General features: G+C 29.8%; 2 protein-coding genes across 2 annotated transcripts; one reads left to right on the plus strand and one right to left on the minus strand.

Moving 5' to 3' along the window:
* Positions 1-10,477: 10,477 nt before the first annotated feature.
* On the minus strand, positions 10,478-11,564 carry LOC133670895 (ethylene-responsive transcription factor 4-like). The gene has a single exon (XM_062091492.1). It carries the CDS (start codon positions 11,294-11,296, stop codon positions 10,655-10,657), a length of 642 nt encoding a protein of 213 aa, XP_061947476.1. The 5' UTR covers positions 11,297-11,564; the 3' UTR covers positions 10,478-10,654.
* A 5,960-nt stretch (positions 11,565-17,524) lies between these two features.
* On the plus strand, positions 17,525-20,369 carry LOC133670979 (nicotianamine aminotransferase 1-like). Its single transcript, XM_062091584.1, has 8 exons — positions 17,525-17,588; positions 17,677-18,033; positions 18,339-18,681; positions 18,784-19,002; positions 19,188-19,247; positions 19,339-19,494; positions 19,575-19,668; positions 19,914-20,369. The coding sequence occupies exons 2-8, from the start codon at positions 17,765-17,767 to the stop codon at positions 20,030-20,032; spliced, it is 1,260 nt and encodes a 419-aa protein (XP_061947568.1). The 5' UTR covers positions 17,525-17,588; positions 17,677-17,764; the 3' UTR covers positions 20,033-20,369.
* Positions 20,370-23,631: the final 3,262 nt, after the last annotated feature.

Below are 23,631 nucleotides of genomic sequence, written 5' to 3' on the forward strand. Positions count from 1 at the left end.
TTCTTTCTTATAGAGAAGTTTTTATTTCTTCTCAGATAGTCTTGAAAACTCGATGTCAATCAATTTTTTGATAGCTATGTTTATTTCAACATAATCTGTGTTTTTCATAAGTTTATGAGATATACAAGACAGTATTGGCTATAAATAAGTGATGACTTGATATTAAAAATAAAAAGAAATCAAAGAATTGAAAATTTTCTCTTGGAGTTGTTTCGAAAATCCAAATATAAGATAATTTTAAGCAGTTACAAGTGCTTTCAAGTTAGTTGATTATTAAAAAACGTGTTAATTAACATAAAAAAATATAGATTTTGTTCAATATAAAATAATATTTAAATAAATATTAATATTGCTTTCCTGAAAAACATTATTTATATATTATATTAAAAGAAAACAAATTATTTTTTCTTGATTAAAACATATGTTATAACCTCCACTCCAAACATTAAACAAGACAAGGAAGACAAGTGTATTATTATCATTACACTATGTTGTTCTATTTTGCCCGATGTCTACCAAACACAAAAATATAATAAATTGTTCAATCCAGTCCACTGCATACAAAACACAAGACAAGACATTTATTTGTTCAGTCCAGTCTTATCTAGTCCAATCCAATTAATACTATTTAGTATATCAAACACTATTTTATGTATGATAAAGGTTTTGTTTGTTTTTAAAAAGCAACTTATACCATGTTAACAAAGTATATTCTTGAATTAGCTCGTGTGTTGATTGAGATTAGTTTTTATATTTGATAAATTTTAAAAAAATTTAAAGTAAGCATATCTTCTTAATCATCAGAATGATCCTTTGAAGTTTCTAAATATATGTATTTTGTTGTGAAATTAAACACATAAGTTGTTCGGTAACAAACTAGTGTTATGTTGTTGATAAAATTACTTGAATTAAATAAATAATTTCTCTAAAAAATAAATTATAGAAGTAGTAGAAGTAATTTAGATGTTTTAGTAAATAGAATGTAAACAGCTTAATCGAACACTGGCTGCGCAGGAAATAAACCCAAGAGACTGAAGTCCTGGGGAAAGTTAGAGTTAATCAAATCCAACGGTTTAGCTTCTCTATAGCACCGGATGATGACACGTCAACTGGAGCGGCTTACAGCTGGATTTGAATAGCTAAAAAGGGCAACGTCGGTGAAATAATAAAAACGTCAATTAGGGCGGGCGTTTTGTCTTGGTCATTTATTAAGGGTTATAAACCCTATTAATTTATATGATGCACGATTCGATAAAATAAATGGGAGATTTATGAATTGTTTTCTCACCGATTCTCGAATTGATCACCAAATTTGTTTCTTCTCATTTTATTACAGTCAATTGGATTTTGCAATCAACCCAATTTTATTAATAAAATTCATGTGAAATTCAGCCCTTGTCTCCAAATTCTCTTTAGAGCGTGTTCGGCACAATTTTTACTTTCATTTTTATATATTTTTAAAAAATATTTCTATTTAAAAAATATTAAATTAATAATTTCTTTGTATTTTCTAATAATTTTGACGTCCTGATATTAAAAATAAAAAAAATCTAAAAATAAATATTTTATTGTATTTTCAAGAAAAAAAATTATTTTAAAAAAGACTTTACACTACAATTTCAAACACTCTTTTAATTATCTATCAAGTTACAAATTGAAACGTGTTTGTGAGTGTGGTTACAATTGTTTTTCAAAATATTTTTACTTGAAAATGTATTAAAATGATATGAAAACAACAAAAAAATATTAATTTGAAGTAAATAAAAAAATTTTAATTTTTTTAAAACTACTTTTAAAACGCTAAAACAAACGGGACCTATAGTACAAAAAAATGTGATTTATACATGAAATCACTAAATAACTCGATTAAGATCCATGCAAATATAACATACTTGAAATAAGAAAGATTAATGTTAGTTAGTTTTAAAATATTTTAGCTTTTGAATGAAATAAGCTCTATTTTTTTAGAGCTCTAAATTTTATCATTGTTAGAGCATCTCCAACCGGAGATGCAAATGGAGAGGTAAATTTAAATACGTGTCCTTTCAACTTTTATTTTTTTATTTTACCATTCCAACGCAGTAAGCAAAAGAGAAGCTCAAATGGCTATTCAATTTGGGAAGAGCTATTTCTACAGGTTTCTGTAGAATAGCTAAAACGGAATTAACGTTGCCAACAGCTATTTTTATAGTCGTTAGTCAACAGTGTTTTTTTTTTAAAGCAAGGAAAGAAACTTGTTTTTTTAAAAAAAAATCTTGTATTGTGCCTCACTTTTCTCTCAAATTTAGAAAAACAAGAATCAATTATTCTCTAGTTAATTAATAATATCAGTGTTAATTAGCTGAAATTAAAAGGTATATTTATTTAAAAGCTTTTTATATTTTCTCTTTAATATCTCTTGATTTTGTAGATCTTTTGTTGTTAATTTGATATTTATGATGATTTTTATTTCTTTGTTATTTTATGTTTTTGATATGGGTTAAGGAAAACAATTTTTTATTTATGTTGTTATCTTTGACAAAATTAAGAAGAAGTAATAATGGTAACTGATATTGATAAAAATATAGAGTGACATATTTAAAATTTATTTTTGATTGTCTGTTTTAATTTGAGGTTAATTATATTTTGTCTTGTTAAAAATGCAATTAAACCAGTATATCAATCCTCTCTTAGTTCTAAAAAATAGTCAAATTGTAATGTTAGAACAAGTAGGATGCAATGCTTGTTATTAATTCACATTTATGTAAACTATAAAATTGCTAGACATTGAATGTGCACTTCTTTTACACTCTCCTATAAGGTTTTAACTTGAGGTTTTTTTTTTAATGTAGATGGATTTAAATTTTCCAAACTCTTTCACCAACTTTCTTATGAGTGAGTCAGAAAATATTCTCTTTCAACCAAGTAATTCTAATTAATTAATTGATGACTTAACATACTCGGATTTAAATGTCCATACAATAAAAAAAATCACAAAGAAGTAAAAACTTCTCACCAGAGGAAGATTGTTTACTTGTCTCTGCATGGCTAAATACAAGTAAAGATCCAATTACAGGAGTTGAACAACAAACAAAACAGTTCTGGGCTCGAGTACATGCTTACTTTGTTGAGAATGGAGGAAACTTGAATAATCGTTCCCAAATAAGCATCTCAAATAGATGGCAAGAAATAAATAGAGAAGTCGGTAAATTTGTTAGATTTGTTACTCAAATTGAAAATCGTCAGCAAACTGGAATGACCGAAGAATCAAGGGTAATTTTAATATTCGTTTTCATGTTAAATTGTTTAACATATATTTTAACATTATTTAATTTCTCTAATTTTTTACTTACCAGATTAATGATGCTCGACAAATGTATGCTTCTTGCGTTGGCAAACGATTTCAACTAGAACATTGTTGGGTTATCTTAAGAAAAGAACTCAAATGGCAATTTGAGTGTGCAAGTCAACATCAAAGGTCAAACAAGAAACAAAAAAGTCATATCAATGCAAGTTCGACTTCATCAGCTCCGTCTACCCTGATTCTGTTAGTTTAGGAGAAGACAGTGAACCGTTGATTTATCAAGATAGACCAATTGGTCAGAAGGCTGCAAAGGAACGACTTAAATGTAAACAAAGAAAAGATAAAGTTGGGAAGACAACTGTGACAAATCTCTTACAACAATTCATGGATACTCTAGTTGAAATTGAGGAGCAGAAGAAACAAGACAGAAAAATTATGTTAGAGCAACAAGCTATGATGATTCAACAAAGTCAAGAGAAACAAGAATTGGACAGGATTAAGAAAGAAGAACAAATTATGAAAATGGATATTTCTAATTTGGATCCAATTTTTGTAGCGTATTTTCAAAATAGAAAGTTAGAAATTATGCAAAAGAGGGGGTTTAATTTTTAATTAACTAGATTTATTTATTGTTTAATGTAATGTATTTTTAATTATTTTATTTATTGTTTAATGTAATGTATTTTTAATTAAATATTTAGAAATTTATTGGTTATTTTAAATATATTGTTATAAAAGTGGTATCAATTCATAATACTTTTTTGAAGTTCTTCTAACACTTAACAACAATAAGTAGGATTAATTAACTTAAAAGATAACAACCATAATAAAAAAAAACATAAAAAACTTGAAAATTATGATGACATAAGAAGTTCAAAGCTAATGATTCTACTCGTTACCATATTGTTCCCATAAATATTCAACCAAATCTTCTTGTAGTTGAGAGCTAGTTGCTCTATCCCTGATTCGATTATGAGTTTGAAGAAAATCATGTAGTTCTGGTATTTCACCATGTGACACTGATATAAAGGAATTGACTTCACGTTCATGATCAAATCCAAGGTTCACTGCTCCTTCATCCTCAATAATCATATTATGCATTATTATGCAAGCTTTCATAATATTTACAAGCGTTTCTTCATCCTGGTATAAAAAAGGTCCACGTATAATTGCAAAATGAGATTGGAGCACCCCAAATGCCTGTTTTACATCCTTTCTTGCAGACTCTTGCTTACTTGCAAAATATTTTCTCTTTGCTCCTAATGGCCTTGAGATTGTCTTAACAAAAGTTGACCAATTAGGATAAATCTCATCTGCTAAATAGTATCACATTGTATATTCATGCCCATTAATTGTATAATTGACAAGAGCAGTATTACCTTCAGCAAGTGCAGTGAAGATAGGTGACCGATCAAGAATATTAATATAATTTAATGATCCAGGCATTCCAAAAAAGGCATGTCATATCCAAAGATCTTGTGAAGTCACCGCCTCTAGAATTATAATTGATTCACGACAATGACCAGTACACATCTCATGCCATGCAATTGGACATTTCTTCCATTTCCAATGCATACAATCAATGCTCCCTAACATCCCTGGAAATCCACGTTGCTCTCCAATTGATAATAATCGACAAATATCGGCCTTGTTTGGTGCCCTTAGATACCAATCACTACAAACTTCTACGATTGCTTTGACGAAAACTCTAAGACTTTCTATCGCAAGTGCTTTCTTCAATTTCAAGATATTCATCAGTAAGATCTGCAGTAATACCATATGCAAGTATTTTGTGAGTTGCAATTACCTTTTGAAGACAAGATAAACCAAGAACACTAAGAGCATTTGTCCTTTGTTTGAAATATGGATTATAAGCTTCCACTGCATTTGCGATTTAAAGAAAATGACTACTCCTCATCTTAAATCTTCTTCGAAATTGAGTTTTAGTAAATTTAGAATTTTCAACAAAATAATCATTATATAACCTTAACTCACATTCCTTTCTATTACGATTGACAATATGGTGACCAAGAATAGAGCCACGATACCTTGTTCTCCGCCCTTGATTATTCGATTCTTCTTCAACAACCACAACAGCAGCAACTTGAAAAGCGAACACAGGAGTGTCATCATCAAAATCAAAAGCATCATAAAAATTAGAATTAGAATGATTCATGATGAATTTTAATGAAATATATTTTTGATTGGAGAGAAAACAATGGAATGATGAGAAAAAATGTTAAGATATATGAGAATATTTATAGATAGATTATTTTTTAAAATTTTGAAATCTCAGAATGTTGGCTGTCATTTTTTTTTAAAATTTAAAATTTAAAAATTTAAAATATTGGCAGTTATTTTTTCAAAATTTGAAATTTTAAAATTTAAAATGATAGCGGTTATTTTTTCAAAGCATGAATTTTTTTAAAAAAAATTGAAAAGCAAAATTTAAAATATTGACGGTTTTTTTCAAAGTTTGAATTTGAATTTACTTTTAAAAAATTAAATTTTTAACAGTAACATATAAAATTAAAAATTAAAAATATTCATATAAATAAATTTTAAGTTTAATTTTAAATTATATCTTTTAACTTTCATATTATTTCATTAAATTTTATATTATTTTTATAAATTACTCATATTAATTATATAATTAATAACATCATATTTATATTATATATAAAATATCTAAATTAGTTATATAATTATATAAAAATAAATTTAACATGAAATATATTAAAATATAAATGGTTTTTTTAAATATTTTTTTGTCATTGAAATACACATAATTAAAAAAATTATATTTATAGTATTCAAAAAGTTGTTTTATTAATTAGGCTTTTTAATATAACTTTTTGTATTGATGGTGCTATTTATATGTGTGATGGATGTAGATATATTTATTATTATATTCTTCATCAAGCTTAAGCATCAAGATTCAAGACTAGTAATATTGAACTTGACGAAAAGGAGACAAAAGGGATTCTCTAAAGGGCAGAGATGGCCATCGTCATTACACCTTAGCTAGCAATTAGGCGAGCCCGAAGCCAGCCATGGTCATAGGGAAACTACATATGTCGTGACTGAAAAGCCATCCCTGGGGCCCAGCATGATGTTTGGCTTAGAGGGAAAGATCCCGAGCGTGCTGGCAAGATGTGAGCTTGTGCGCTGGTAGGTCCCACCGCCGAACTTGAGGAAATAAAAGTCCAAAACAGTGGCGGCAGGAATGCAGGCGCCAAGGTAGATTTGTTTTTTATTTTTTAAATTAATTTCTTTTTATATTTGTTAACAGTTTTTATATACTAATATAAAAATTAACCTTAAAAAATTAAAAAAATATTATTTAATATATTTAAATAAAACATTTTAAAAAATAATCACCACCATACTTTTAAAATTTTCTTTTATTGATTATTTAGGTTAATTTTTTATCAAAAGTTTTAGCAGATTTTAAAAAAAATGAAATTATTTTGTTGTGTTTATTTATTATTTTGTTATTATAAAATTTTTAAAAATATTATTTTTATATAAAAATATTTAAAAAATAACTTCAACCGTAACATTTGTCTCTGTGATCTCGACACGTCACAATTACCTCGCGGCTTCTCTACGCCGTAAGTCACCGTTTCACGTGCTGTCATGGCTCCACGTTGTCCCCTCTCACCCGACTTTCAATTTCCCACCCGCCACTCCTAACACAGTTGCCCGTCGCCATTAAGGATGGTAAAGCGGGCGCGCGCGCGCCAATATATATATATATATATATATATATATATATATATATATATATATATATATATATATATATATATATATTATTAAATAATATTATTTTATGTATTTTTCTTCCACATTAATGCTAAGAGGTTTTACATGTGCAATTCACGAGAAGATGAATATCAATATTTGTATGCTGTCTCTGCCGTTATCTAAATTTTTCTTTTAGTTTGATATTGGTGTCCGGACTAGCTTGTACATACCTCGACTAATCCTACGAACTCTGAATTTAACAACCATGTAAACCTCCAGTGATTATCATATGATCAACCACAGGGCTCGAACCTGAGACCACAGAGGGAGCAAACCTTTTAGTCTCAAACTCTTACCACTAGGCTACCACCTAAATGGTTACGTGGAATCATGTCATGTCACTATGCTATTTCACATTTGAACTAGCCTTTGTATAAATTTTAAGGATTTTATCTCATTTTTAAAAATATTTTTTTAATTTAAAATATATCAAAATAATAATATTATTTTTATTTTTAATATAAACACATCAAAATCATCTAAAAACACTTAATAAACAACAATTTAATGTTTTTTCAAGCAAAAATATTTTTTTATAAAATGTTGTAAATAAAAAACAAACACTCACAAATCTTTACCGATGTAAATAGCGTTTATATAATAATATATATATTTTTTAATTTCATCTTCCACATGTATAAAGACCATCTAATAGGTTGTCCAGTGGTAAGAGTCTGTAACTAAGAGGTTTGCTCCCCCTGTGATCTCAGGTTCGAGTCATGTGGTTGTTAATATGATGGTCACTTGAGGTTTACATGGTTATTAACTTTAGGACTCATGAGATTAGTTAGAATGAATCCAAGCTGGTCCGGATACCTAGTTAAACATTATCTTTTTATCATAAACAGGACTCTATAATATAATTAATAATAATAAAAATCAAAAGGTTATCGCAATTGTGATTAAATTAATAATCGTTGTGATAGAATCAAAATCCTTCCAAGGATGCATATTAATCAATGAATTAATAAAGACTTGGAGCAAGCATGCAAGATACACAATGCATGAATTAAGCGAGATCCCCTCCACATATTCCGTTGGAGGCAGGTGTCTGGCCCCACCGGAAGCGACAGCGGCGGCAACAACGACCTCTAAAATTTCTCGGTAGGTCCGCCGTAACTAAAGTCTGTCCCCTCTCAGTCTCCTCCACGCCTCCCTCTCTTTACCTGCAAAACTACTTTATAAATAAAGTTTTCTTTAATAAAGTAGTGGCAATAAAAAAGATGTGGTATGTAAACTCCGTTTTGCCTCTTGTTATTTCCACAAGATTTCATTCTCATCCCACTCGTAAAAGGATGAGATATTATCTATAAAGGGCATTGGTCATCCATTTCTTTTCAAGTGAGAATCAAGATTGATTGTCATGTGCATGGAAAATATCATATGCTTTTTACTGAAAACTATTTTTTAATTTTTTTCTTTATCTTTTAAAAAAAATAGCTAATAAAAAATATTTTTCAACCAAAAAATATTTGGCTAAGTTTTTAAAAAGTGTTTTTGTTATATTTTAAGCGGAATGTATTTTCTAAAAGTTGCGAATAAAAATAAAGTGACGTGACTAAAATATCATTAAAAAATTATTGAAAATTTTATTTTGTTTTAAGTTTTTTTATATATTTTTATTTTATCCCTTAGAATTTTGTTAATTTGATTTTTATATCAACTTTGGTTCTTATTTTTTTATTGTTATTTGTTTTTCTCTTATTATTTTATTAATTAAAATTTATTTATTTATCATATTTAATCCTCGTTCTTTTAATTTCTATTCGTTTTATTTAAAATAATTTATGAAGTTGAATTTTTTTTAATTTCATCCTCTTTCAACTTTTTAGCTGTCAGATTTGATCATTGTTTTTTCTATTATTATTTATTTTATTTAAAATAATTTATGAAAATAATTTTACTTTTAATTTTATTTTTCTTCAACCTTTTCACCTGGCATATTTGATCCACGTTGCTTTGATAAACTTTAAAAAATAAAGCATTAATGAATTATTTTCTAGTTTTTTTCCTATTACATGGTCAAATATTAAGAGTATTTTTCAATTTATTTTTCATAATATTGTCTAATATTTAACAAGTTATTAGCAAGAAGTTAGAAAAAGAGTTTACTAATCCCCCCACTCTCTTACATGTTCATTGATATTGTTTATTGGATCTAATGTTGGCCACCAAACCCGACAAGGTTTAATGAATGTGATTATAACATTCCAATGTACAATACACATTAAAACACTAGAAGAAACTTCAAATTAATATTGAGAGAAAATAAATAAATAAAAACGTAAGGATTGAAGTGAGGAGTTGATAAATTATAGGGCCAAATGGGGTAGCTTGCTCCAAAATATTTTACATTGATTTGTCATTGAAATTGGACGGCGAAAGTACGCGCGGCGTCCAATAATCAAGACATTTACATTATTCCTCCCCGTCAACACGGAATTCCTGGCCGGGCCCCACCGGTATCCGTCGGTGCTGCTGCCTGCTGCCGCCGCTAACAAGTAGGTAATTTAAAACTAATCCATCCTCTTAATCCTATCAATTTTTTCCTTCGCGAGAATAAATTTAAATCAATCTTCCAATGCCTATATATCCCAGAAATAGTAATATTTATCAACATTCTTATTTTTGAAGAAAAGCTTTGCTGGAGTGGTCAATTGCTTAGTTGTTGTGATGCACTAACCATACATCTACCGAGTGAAGCAGTTTAGCTAATTTAGGAGTCCAAGTTGAGAGGGTTTCTTTATGATTAAGGGACGTCTTTCCTCTTAATCATCATGATTTAGTTTAAATTATGCTAATTAATTTTCTAACCTAAAAATAAATAACTTATTTTTGTATGTTTTTTTTTTACATAAACACAGGGTTGATAGAAAAAAAATTATAATTATTAAACATGATTTTTTTTTCCACCATTAGCAACTTACCGAGTCTCATTTTAATTAATTTCATGTTTTATTTTGATTAGTTTAGAATATTGAATTGGTCATATTTATAATAAAGCTAATTAAGTTAATCCGAGTCTCACTTCAAAAAATTTAGGATATTACCTTTATTGTATTTAAATAACTAAATTAGTTAATTCGTGATTTGATTAAGTAAATATTTAGATAAATCAATTTTAATAATTTTTTTTAATAAAAATTTACAACATCATTTTGGATTAAATAACTGAGATTTGATTGTCGTTGAACTAAACTGGATCCGATCTCACTTGCAAAGGGAAATAGTTTTCCTTTCCATTTTTTTTTATTTATCAGAAAAATTGTAGAGTTTTAACCATCACAATGATAATGATAATTAGCCCTCTCTCAATATATTAATGAAGATTTGTAGAGTTTTCTTTGCATATTTTTTTTCTAAAAAATAAGAAAAACAAAGGAATATCTGCAATTGAGAAATTCTCCATTAAATAATCTTGAATAACTTATTTACATTGGGTTATGAGTGACCCAATAAGCAAAACCATCGCTTTTTTCCGTCTTTAAAATTAACTACAATAATAATAATAACAATAAAAAGTTATTCCCCTGAATAACCTAAAACACAAAATAATAATCATCAAGCATCCAGCGGTGGAGGCAGGTTAAGATCAAGATCAAGAACTGATCTCGGTGGCTGACAATCTACCATAGATGATGAATCCGAGTCACTCTGGGCCCCACCAGCACTCTCAAGACCCCCCTGGTCAAACCGGACAGGGAATCGCTGAGTCACAAACTCAGGCCTCACACTATCAAAAAACCAGACAGGAGCAACAACGTTAACATTCTGCTGCTGCTGCTGGTACACAAAAGGAAACCCTCCCATCCCTACAACCCCGCCCACTCCACCACCACCAACCTGGCGGGTCGCCGCAGCAGAAACAACCGGAGAGCTCGACGACTCCACGGTGCTGCTCTGGCTAGAACTCTGCTTGTCATCGTCATAATTAACCACCTCCCCGGAAAAAGGAAAGTTGGTCTTCGCCTTTGCACCCCGATACTCACGCGCCGCTTTATCATAGGCTTTAGCAGCCTCCTCCGCCGTATCAAAAGTACCCAGCCAAACCCGGCTTTTCTTCCCGGGATCCCTTATCTCAGCAGCATACCTCCCCCACGGCCTCTTCCTAACTCCCCTGTAATGTATCTCTTTCTTGTCATGATCCCCACTTGCTTTCTTGAAACAGCTACTGTTGCTGGCATTAAGCTTCTTGGGTGCCATTTTTTTGAATGCCCACCAGGAAATAATCAAGAATTACAATACGTTAGAGCTAGTGAAACATGTGAATTGTAAAGATTCTCGAGAAATTAAGTATATAGTGAAGGTTAGGGTTAAGCATCGATGGTGATGATGGTGTTGTGTGTTTTGGGAGGAAGGGATGAGGAGGGTGTGATTTTATAGAGTCTGGTCAATGAAGGATTTGACTCGAGGGGTGGCGCCGCCTAACAGAGAGAGAGAGAGAGAGAGGAGACAGGAATAAAAAAAGAGAGATAATATTGGTAAGATGAGTGGGCGATTTGTGAGTGCTGTGACGGCTTTTGATAACGGGGGCCGTTATCACGGCTTGAATTTTGTGGGCGTGTGGGTGTGGATTGTTTCACGCTTGGTTTTAAGAGCGTGCCCGGGTTTGAAATACCATGCTTCCTTTATTTTTGGGTTTACAAATAATTATTATCTTCGTAAATAAATAAATGCACGCTTTATTTTAGATAAATGGGTAATAATTAATTAAGTTAATGAAGTTCAAAAGTTAGTGATCCTTCACTTTCTGTAATCAAGAGAAAATCTGAATTGCATATTATTTTATAAAATAAGTATGCAAGATATATTAACTAAATAAACATCAATTAATAGTATTTTGATAGAGTATACAACTTAAAAAATGACGATGTAAATAGTTGGGTTTTTTTATTTCTCAAAATGTTTGTTTGGCAGTGTAGTTGCAATTATTTTTAAAAGTACTTTTTATTTTGAAATATATTAAAATGATTTTTTTTTAATTTTTAAAAATTATTTTTGATATTAGTGCATCAAAACGATCCAAAATATAAAAAAATATTAATTATTTTTAAAAAATTAAAATTTTTAGAAACAGTATTGACTGATTTTTTCAAATGCTTTTAAAATAGGTTTGGAAAATGTTAATAATGAAAAGAATATTATAAAATAGTTTGTTGATTAATTAAAGGATTATAAAAGAGGGAACAAATAATAAATCGCGCGTGCACCACACTTTCTCCTTACAGGATTGAGCTACATCAAAAGGATTGGAAGTGGATTAGACAATGACCAAGTCCGAGACACTACCATCCACCGCATCGCCGTTTCGCACAGTAACAGCCTTTTGAATCGCTCTTTTGACCGACAGTTAAGTGAGAGTAAACACCAACCATTTATACGTCGACACGCGTCCTTCTCTAAAGCTTGACGCGTCTCTCGAATGACCCATCAAGAAAGTAGGCCGCGTTGTTGTCATCATTTGTTTTGGGTGCAAGTCACTTGTTTACGGATTTTCTTAAAAAAAAATTATCATACTTAATTAAAAATATAGATAAAATAGCTAATTTAAATTTTTTTAAAAAAGCACAATTTATATATTTCATAATTAAAATATAATTTTTATAGTTTATACTTATTCACAATAACTATATTTTAAAAAAAAACATTAAAAAAATAAAAGAGAAAAAAAAAAAAAACCTTAAAAATATATCAAGATTCCGATTATAATATCACAAATACCTTCAAGAAAATCTTAACAAAACAAATCCAATAACACTTGACTCAAAAAATAAGTAGGTCACCCTTTATCTCTAGGCAGCTTTTATGACCCACTAAAATCGTTGTTGGTGATTTTTTTTGAAATTATTATATTAATCTCGTTAATTTTTTTTATATAATTGGTGATGTAATAATTAAAGTGTCAAAATGTTTTCAACAATTTTTTTTTATCTCTCATGCTTTTTTAAAAAAAAAATCACTATTTTTAATAGTAACAGGCTATAAAAATTGTATTTTTCAACTGCAAAATATATATATATATATATATATATATATATATATATATATATATATATATGTGTGTGTGTGTGTGTGTGTGTTCTCATCAATGTGACTGTTTTGTCCGACTGCGATGCTTCCATATATTCCTTTACAAGCGCGTGTTTGTCCCTTTCAAACATGACCCACATGTTGCTACCTCATTGGTAGTGGTGAAGAGTTCAATTCTTAACAAATACTTAGTTTACGTGCCATGCAAGAGTTGGCAACGAAAAATATCTTATCTTTACTGACGTTATCGGATTAAATCACTGCCACAGGAGGATATGACCTCGCTATACTTGCGAGTGTTTATATATTAGTATTTCAATTTTTTATATGTAAAGATATATTTTAATATATTTCCAACTAAAATATATTTAAAAACAACACATTATATTACAATACTAAACACGGATTATACTAAACTTTTATTGATTTTCGCATTAAAAACTAACTAAATAAATAAATTAAATTATCCAAAATATTTATAAAAACAAACTTGAAATTAATCAAACCAAGCAGTTTTTTTAATTTATTGAATAAAAACTAAATCGAATTAAATCGAAAAAACTCATTATAAGCTAAATACCCACTAAATCATACTTCAATAGTGATATTTTTTCTAAATGACTAAGGAAAGAGTATAAATTGTGTCATCAGGGGAAAGAATACAAATTGCAAAAGGGAAGGTCTTAGAAAGGCTGCCCTATAATGGCTGAACAATAATCGAATCTAGAAGATTCTGGTAAAAACGCCCCATTCATCCAAAATTTAGATTATAAATTAGAAAATTATGATTGGTCGTGTCCTGTGGGTCAGCTTGGGCCATTCTTAAAAAGCAACAATTTCATGCTAATTCATTACACCTCAACGCAACAAAAGGTAATATAGTTGTAAAATCCGGCTTTACTAATATCCAGCTCAAAATTTAAATTATAAATTAGATAAATTAATTTAAGTTAATCTAAAAATTAAAATAATATCATTTAATTTTTTTTTAAAGAGAGTCAAAGTAAATCATACCATAATTTTAATCGACCTGCTAGTTTTGATTATTTCAACTTCCACTCGATTTAATATAAAACTTGATCTAAATTAGAACTTGAATTGGTAATTTTCTTTATAATTTTGACTGGGTCAACCAATTACTTTTAAGGTATATTTGGCAGTGTGGTAATTGTTGCTTTTCAAATAATTTTTTGTGCTAAAATGCATGCTAATGATTTTTTTTTATTTTTTAAAAATTATTTTTGACATCAGCACATTAAAGCGATCCAAAACGTATAAATCATATTAAATTTTAGCAAAAACAAACATTAAATTTTTTGAGAACACGGTGTACACATTTTTAATCATTTCAATTCTCGTATGGTTTAATATAAAACTTGATCTGAATTAAATATTAAATTAACAAATTATTTAATTAAATCAAGTTGAGTCAGATTTAATAACAATTACAAATAAAATATAACTATTTTAACCTTTAATATCTGCTTGTTTCTATTATTAAAATATAAAACATCACTATTTCTCGCCATTACAACACCTTAAAAAAATAATTAGTAGACACCGTTCGGATTGAATAATTTTTTTAATAAATAAAATATACTAAATAAATGTTTTTTTATTCATTGAATTATCATTTACTACACAACAAATTCATAAACTTAAAAATAAATTTCCTAGAAAATTGTAATAAAAAGTACAAACGCTTTGATATATTTGTAAGCTACTCATCAAAAGATTTTTTTTTTTAAAATAGCATCATTAATTTGACTGCGATGAACTTTCTATCTATTTATGTGCTTCGTTCGATTTGGTCACAAGCACAGGAACTCCACAAAACCAAGCCCTATTTTGAGACCACTGGGCTGTAACCTTGGAAAATCCTTTCTAATAAATGGTCTCTAATGAGTTTCTTCTCTCATCATGGATTCTCCTTTGTTAAACCATGTTTCTTTTTGTGGGTGCATCTAAAATCTGGTTGATTCAAAACTTGATTTATATATAATTTTTTAAAAGTTAAATAAAAATTGACTTAAATATAACTTGATTTGATTTCTTTTTTTTTTATCATAACATTGTTAGAACTTTTTTCTTATCTTGAAACGGCACCATTTTACTTGATCGGGATTAAGATAGTGTTTGACATTGCGGCTATAAAATGTTTTTGAAAATTTTTTATTTTTATTTTGCTTTAAATTAATATGTTTTTATATTATTTTGATGTACTAATATTAAAAATATATTTTTTTAAAAAAATAAATATTATTTTAAAATAAAAAATATTTTTAAAAAATACGAGAACTTTACTCTAAACACTCTTTAATTCACTCTTTAATTCATTCAATTTGCAACTGGAAGCTTGAATCGTGTCACAGGTTAAGACGTGTTTAATAAGTTTACTTCATAGGCTAATTTGCGTGCGTGCGTGCGTGTATGTATATATATATATATATATATATATATGATGCTTTTTACTAGAAAACACTAGTGGCGTAGCAGGTGTAACCTCGTTTTCAAACCTGGGCTTTGGTGGCATTATGAGACTATGTTTGGTATTGCTGTTGTTATTGTGATTGTAGTTTAAAAAAAATTATTTTATAAAAAGTATTTTAATAAGTTTACTTCATAGGCTAATTTGCGTGCGTGCGTGTATATATATATAAATGATGCTTTTTACTAGAAAACACTAGTGGCGTAGCAGGTGTAACCTCGTTTTCAAACCTGGGCTTTGGTGGCACTCTTACACTGTGTTTGGTATTGCTGTTGCTATTATGATTGTAATTTTAAAAAAATTATTTTATAAAAAATACTTTTAATTGAGGTTGTTTTGAAAAAATATATATTTGGTTAAAACTATGATTGAAATTAAAGTTAAAAAAAAAATAGTTTAATATGTTTGGTTAATAATGCTTTTGAAATTGAGGTTATAAAATAATTTTAAAAAATATATATTAATATTGATGGTTTTTAATTTAAATATTGTAGATTTAAATATTGTTATTACATCATGAAATAAATAATATTTTATATAAAATATTTTTTATTATTTCATTAAACTATCTACAATTCCATCACGTAAGAAATACATACGACAAGGACTACAGTGTTTTTTGTTTCTTAAGCACACAACAACATCAGGTAAAATATAATCAGGAATAAAATTGAAATTGCGATCAAATTCTATAAATGCTACGTCATCAATCGATCTCTGTCTAATTTATGCAATGTCATTAAATAATGTTAAACACTAGTTTTTTTTAATAAAACATAATTAAAACTAAAAAATAATTTTTATTTTTTATTTTAACGGGTCGGACCTGGTTCAATGCATTTTTAAGCTTTGAACCGGAACCGGTCCGGCCGGAACAGTGTAGCATGGCTACACGGTTCACTGAACAGTATAGCATGTTGTTCGTGCTAATTAATTAGCATGAAGGGCGCAGGAAGCAGGATTCATCTGCTTTTTTCTCTCTTGTGCTTTGGACGCTGAAATGCTGTGGATCCCATAAATAGAAAATTGTTTTTTTCCTTTACCAAACGGGTTGCATCTGTGTTTTGTTAAAAACACAGACGCAATCTCGTTACCAAACACCCTCTAAACAGCATTGATAGATTGGCCAATAGGAGCCTAAAGTACACTTTTCTTATTTTTTTTTAGTTGTAGTTTAGTCTCTATAGTTTTTACGATTTACATTAGACTTCTGTTCAATTTCACGTTTTTGTTTTTTCAACTTCTTTTTCGTTTTTATGAAATAGAAAGAAAATAGAAAAAGGGAGCACTAAATTTGAGGATGAAACTGATCACCGATCAAGGCTAGTCAAAGGGTCATGTAGTGATTTTTGATCCCATAAGGATTACTCAATGAGTTTTAACAAATTACAAGGACCGGGTTGAAACTAAAAACATTTTTAGCATTGTTTTTTGACGGAAAAAATAATTTTTTTAAAAAATAAATTTTATATATTTTAAAATTATTTTGATATGTGAAAATAATCCGAATAAAGAATAGATATTGTTTGTTAGCATTGCAACCGTGGCATAATTTGACTAAGGAAAGATTATAAATTTTTCTATTGTTTTTTATTTTAAGGTCTTTAAAAGGCTGGCCTATAATATAATTCATGAACAATAATTGAATCTAGAAGATTCTAATAAGAATGACCCATAGTTTTAATTTGGTCTAAGCAATTTAATTAGATTTAATCGGGTTAAGTCTCACATTAAAAATATAATTGTAGATTGTGTTAGATTGATCAGAACTTTAAACTAGATTATGTGTCAGAGGAAGGTTTAATTTGGTCCCTATAGTTTTTAAGATTTAACTTCCCTAAGTTTTTTAAGATTTAACTTAGTCTTTTCTTCAATTTCATGTTTTTTCCATATTTGTTTTAGAAGAAAATGGAAAAAAAAGGAGCAGTAGATTTGAGGATGAGACTGGTCACTGATCAAGGCTAGTCAAAGGGTTAGGTAATACTGTTTTATCCCATAAAGGATTACTCAATGATTTTTTTGACAAAAAATTACAAACGTGACAAAACTCTCTTTTATTATGAAGCTTGTGCTGCCTATGCATCAAACAGCAGCAGCGACAAGAAGAACCAGCCACAGCTTCTCCACTGCAAACACAGATACCATCGTGAGACATGGAGAACGGAACAAAGAAATGGGGTTTTCAGGCAAAGAAAGGCATGAACTCAACAGCATCAATCTCAGTTCGTGGAGTTATTAACCGCTTAGCTGAAAATCTGAACAAAGAAGACAAAAGAGAAGTTATACCACTAGCTCATGGTGACCCTTCTGCCTTCCCTTGCTTCAGGACTACACCTGTGGCTGATGAGGCTATTTTTGATGCTGTACGATCTGCTAAGAACAATCATTATGCTCCAACTGTGGGTCTCCTTCCTGCTAGGAGGTATGTGCTTTGAATGATTTTGTGTGTGTAGATTTTTATGATCCCTATCTTGAAAATTTCTCCGTGTTGATAATTTCCACTGAAGCAGTTTTGATTTGTGGTTTATGTTAAATTTGCATCAATTTTTTGGCGATGAAGTTTTATTGAGCTTAACAAGCTCTAGCATGAAGCGATTAAGCTTGGCATACATCCCGTAGGAACCTCAGACACTGTGTCTTCAATCAATCAATATACTCTCCTTAATTGTAGGCTGAAATATTCAAATATACTCTGAATTGAAAGTGATTTTGAATTCTTTATCATAGAGCTGCTGCAGATTACCTTAACCGTGACCTCCCATACAAGTTATCACCAGATGATGTTTTTCTCACACTTGGTTGCAAACAAGCAATTGAAATTGCAGTAACAGTCTTGGCTGCTATACCTGGTGCCAATGTTTTGCTTCCAAGACCAGGTTTCCCATGCTATGAAGCTCGTGCTGCACATAGTTGTCTTGATGTCCGGCATTTTGATCTTCTCCCAGAAAAAGGATGGGAGGTTGATCTTGAAGCTGTTGAAGCTCTGGCAGATGAGAACACGGTTGCAATGGTTATTATAAACCCTGGCAATCCTTGTGGAAGTGTCTACAGCTATCAACACTTGGAAAAGGTGTCATAAACTATATCTCTTCCTTCCTATCTTCTAATCTGCCTTGGCTGGAGCGCGTGGTTATGCAGCTCCCTTGGAGTAATGTTTTTTGATCAATATCAGGTTGCCGAGACAGCAAGAAAGCTTGGGATTATGGTGATTTCTGATGAAGTATATGGCCACTTGACATTTGGGAGTACTCCATTTGTGCCGATGGGAGTCTTTGCGTCAACTGTGCCTGTCCTTACACTTGGATCCATATCGAAGAGATGGGTTGTTCCCGGCTGGCGAATGGGTTGGCTTGTCACAAATGATCCCGATGGCATCCTTCAAGATTCTGGGGTTGGCTCCCTGTCTCTCCCTCGAAGTAGATGCATTGACGTTGTTTTTTTTTTTATTCTGTGGGAACTGACTTGTTATCCCATCATGGTTCAAAGCCTTCTGTTCTTTTTAATGATAACATCTATGTCTGCGTTAATATGGACGTGCAATCTTGGCTTCTTAACATATCTATTTGTTCTTCCTAGATTGTTGCGTCAATCAAGGACTACCTCAATATCTCTTCGGATCCTCCGACTTTCATTCAGGTTTGCAATTCACGATACTTTTCCTGAAGAGCATATTGTTGGTTTCCCGCTTAGAATCTCACTGATATAATGAATCCTTGACATGTATTAGGCTGCAGTTCCTCAAATAATTGAAAATACAAAGGATGGTTTCTTTTCGAAAATTAATAACATACTGGGAGAGGCTGCAGACACGTGCTATGGAAAAATACAGGACATACCTTGCATCATTTGCCCTCATAAACCAGAAGGTTCTATGTTTGTAATGGTGAGCGCATCGCATTTCTTTTCCTTTATATGATGAAGAAGATGGTGCTTTAATAATTAAAAACAAAAACCCTTTTTCAGGTAAAATTGAATTTGACTCTGTTGGAAGGCATCCATGATGATGTGGACTTCTGTCTTAAGCTGGCTAAAGAGGAATCAGTCATGGTACTCCCAGGTAATCAATGCCAATGGCACAAAGTTTGTGATGTGGGGTGGGCTGTATTGATGACAAATGTGAGCTTTATAGACTTTACAAGCTTAAAATGTGAACTCTAAATGTGTTCATTCTTGGTGTCCTTGTCGGATTCACGTGATCTTATCTAACAATTTTAAGCTTTAATTTGAGCATCACAGTGCACTGATGATTGATCAATTCTATCATCGACACTCATCCTGACAACATTGTATTACATCTTGCAGGAATTGCTGTAGGAATGAAGAATTGGCTTCGCATAACCTTCGCCATTGAGCCTTCAGCACTTGAAGATGGCCTTGAGAGGCTAAAAGTCTTCTGCCAAAGGCATGCCAAGAAGCAGTAAGATTTCATCAAAGTATCAAGCAGCGAAGAGAATCAATAGTTGCTCGTTGATTCGCGTGCTCCAATGTTAGATTTACTAGCCATTCTGTCAACAATAAGAGGTTGTGGAGATGTACAACTTCTCGTTGGATCTCCAAGGTGCAATTGCTTATCATCAAAAAACTTTTCTCGTAAACTCTACGTATCAAGCAGCGAAGAGAATCAATAGTTGCTCGTTGATTCTCATGCTACAATGTTAGATTTACTAGCCATTCTGTCAACAAGAACAGGCTGTGGAGATGTACTCTTGAACAGGATGTGCCATTCCAATGTTAGATTTACCAGCATTTGTCCCCTTACTCCTGGTATTGCCTTGATTTGGTCCTTTACCCCTTAGTCCTTCTATTTGAAGGTCTTTGAAAGGCTGGCCTATAATACAATGCATGAACAATAATTGAATCTGGAAGATTCTAATAAGGATGACCCATACATGCAAAATTGAGATTATAAATTAGAAAATCATGCTCGGTCATGTCCTGTGGGTCAGTTTGGGCCATTCTTAAAAAGCAACAAGTTCATGCCTATTCGTTATACCTGGCAACAGCCCAAAATAATATAGTTGTAAAACACCATTTAGAAAATAATTAGGTTATAATTTGGATGAATTAATTTGAGTTAATTTTTTTTTAATTAAGGTTGAAATGATATTATTTTAATTTTTTAAACAGTTAAATAGAGTTTTATTATTATTTTAATCGAGTCAACTCGTTAAATTTATCGTTAAATTTAATTGAATAATTTTTATTAAATTTAATATAAAACTCGGTCTAGTTTCAAATTACTATTTCATTAATTAAATCACTAAGCCGAGAAAGTTTTAATAATACCATCAAATAAAATATAATTTGTTTCAAGTTTTCAGTGTCTAATTATTTTTAGTACTAAAATATAAAATATCTAGAGAGCATTGAGTAACATAAGATTTCTTCATACCATAACAAATTAAAAATTAACTAATATTTAAAAAGGTATGGGGAAAGTACTGTAACTTTCCCATATCTTTTAAACTTTTTCATTATTAATAAATTATATTATAACATATACTAAAAGTAAATAAAATGCAGTGGTTTTTTTTAATTTTTTTGTTTATTTATTTTAATGAATTTTTTTTATTTAATTTAGTTTGTTAATGCTAATTTTTTTTATTTAGTTATTAGACTTTCATAACATGGATCCTGGGTTTGATAGGTTAACCTGGTTTGACGAGTTAACCCAGATTTTTTTTATTTTTAATTAATTTAGTTCGTTTAATTTAGTTTGTTAATGTTAAATTTTTTTATATTTAATTATCAGACTTTCATGACACGTATTTCGGACTTGACGAGTTAACTTGGTTTGACAGGTTAACCCAATTTATTCTGGGTAAACCCGTCAATTTTTTTTTTCTATTTAGTTATCAAACTTTCATGACGCGAATCTCAGGTTTGAAGAGTTAACATGGTTTGAAGGGTTAACCTAGTTAATTCAGATTTCTTTTTCTTTTTCTTCATTAACTTTTTTCTTCCTATTGTTTTTTTTCTTTGTTTTTTTAATTAATCTAGTTAATTATCTTACTTTTATGATACGACTTCATGGCCAGACCCATATCTAAGTCATGTAAGTTTAATATTATTATTAATATTATAAATATTACTCTTGGGTCAAACGTTGCAGTTAGACCCAATGTTTTTGGGTATATCTTTGCAGAAAGACCTAACACTCTTAAATCTTAGCATTTTTTGATATTTTTTATGCAAGAAAAAAAATTAACTCGTGGATTATGCCTTTGCTTTTTTTTTTAAGTCTTTTACTGTAGTCTGCACGATGCAATCCACAGTGAAAAAACTTATGTCTTTAGTTTATATTTTTTGTCTATAGTTTTTTAATATTAAATTTTTTTCTGTTTAATTATCAGGCTTTCATGACATAGATCTAAGGTTTGATGGTTTAACCCAGTTGATTCAGATTTTTTTTCTTTTTCTTCATTAGTTTTTTTCTTCCTGTAGGTTTTCTCCTCTTTGCTTTTTCCTTTTTAATTAATCTTTTTTTTAATTTAGTTCATTAATATTAAATCTTTTTTTTATTTAGTTATCATACTTTCATGACACGAATCCCAAGTTTGACGGGTTAACCCAGTTGATTCTGATTTTTTTTCTTTTTTCTCACTAGTTTTTTTCTTTCGATTTCATCTTTTAGTATTATATGCAATCCACAGTGAAAAGGCTGATGTCTTTAGGTTTTTTGTTTTTGCTTTTTAAGCCTTTCACTATGGACTGCACAATGCAGTTCACGGTGAAAAGGCTGAAATCTTTTTTTCTTTCTTTTTAATTAATTTTTTTATTTAGTTTGTGTGATATTAAATGTTTTTCTATTTAGTTATCAAACTTTCACGATAAGGATCTTAGGTTTGACGAGTTAACCCAGTTAATTTAGATTTGTTTTCTTTTTCTTCATTAGTTTTCTTTCTTCTTATAAGTTTTTTTAAAATGTTATTTTTTCTTTTGAATTAATTTTTTATATTTAATTTAGTTCATAAATATGAAATTTTTTTCTATTTAGTTATCTTAGGTTTGGCTAATTAGAGAATTTTTTTTTTGCCGTTTTTATGCCTTTGATTGTGGACTGCATAGTGCAGTCCGCAGTGAAAAGGCTAATGCATTTTGTTTGTTTTGATTTTTTTCCTTTTTAATTAATTTTTTTCTTTTAATTTAGTTCATTAATGTTTAATTATTTTCTATTTAGTTATCAAACTTTCTTGACACGGATTCCAGGTTTGATCTGGTTTGACGGGTTAGCCCAATTAATTATGGGTAACCCGTTAATTTTTTTTCTATTTAGTTACCAAACTTTCACGACACGAACTCAAGGTTTAATGAGTTAACCTGCTTTGAAGGGTTAACCTAGTTAATTCAGATTTTTTTTTATTTTTTCTTTCTGGTGTTTTTTTTTCATCATTTTTTTTCTTTTTAATTAATTTATTTAATTATTACACTTTTATGACACAACCTTGCAACCATACTCATATCCAAGACTATTGGGTCTAGTATTGCAGCCAAACCCACTTAAACTTGGGTCATGCAAGTTTAATGTTATTATTAATATTATAAATATTAGTCCTTGGTCAGGCGTTGCAGCTAAACCCAAGACTTTTGGGTATAACTTTGCAGAAAAACCTAACACTTTTAGATTTTAGTTTTTTTTAATATTTTTTATGTAAAAAAAATTAATCAGCGGCATCGCGCGGGTCATGTAACTAGTAAAATTGTAGATTGCGTTAGATTGACCAAAACTTTAAACTAGACCATGTGTAAGAGGAAGGTTTAATTTGGTCCTTATAGTTTTTAAGATTTAACTTCCCTAAGTTTTTTAAGATTTAACTTAGTCTTTTCTTCAATTTCATGTTTTTTCCATATTTGTTTTAGAAGAAAATGGAAAAAAAGGAGCACTAGATTTGAGGATGAGACGGGTCTCCGATCAAGGCTAGTCAAAGGGTTATGTAATACTGTTTTATCCCATAAAGGATTACTCAATGAATTTTGACAAATTACAGGGACTAAGTTGAAACTAACTAATTATTCTTAA

This window comes from Populus nigra, chromosome 13 (genome assembly GCF_951802175.1).
Source record: "Populus nigra chromosome 13, ddPopNigr1.1, whole genome shotgun sequence".
NCBI lineage: Eukaryota > Viridiplantae > Streptophyta > Magnoliopsida > Malpighiales > Salicaceae > Populus > Populus nigra.

Coding starts and splice junctions, on each gene's coding strand:
- LOC133670895 (XM_062091492.1), bottom strand. CDS start 11,296: ATGGCACCCAAGAAGCTTAATGCCAGCAACAGTAGCTGTTTCAAGAAA.
- LOC133670979 (XM_062091584.1), top strand. CDS start 17,765: ATGGAGAACGGAACAAAGAAATGGGGTTTTCAGGCAAAGAAAGGCATG. Junction 19,248..19,338: donor ATCCTCCGACTTTCATTCAG/GTTTGCAATTCA, acceptor GACATGTATTAG/GCTGCAGTTCCTCAAATAAT. Junction 19,669..19,913: donor ATCAGTCATGGTACTCCCAG/GTAATCAATGCC, acceptor TACATCTTGCAG/GAATTGCTGTAGGAATGAAG.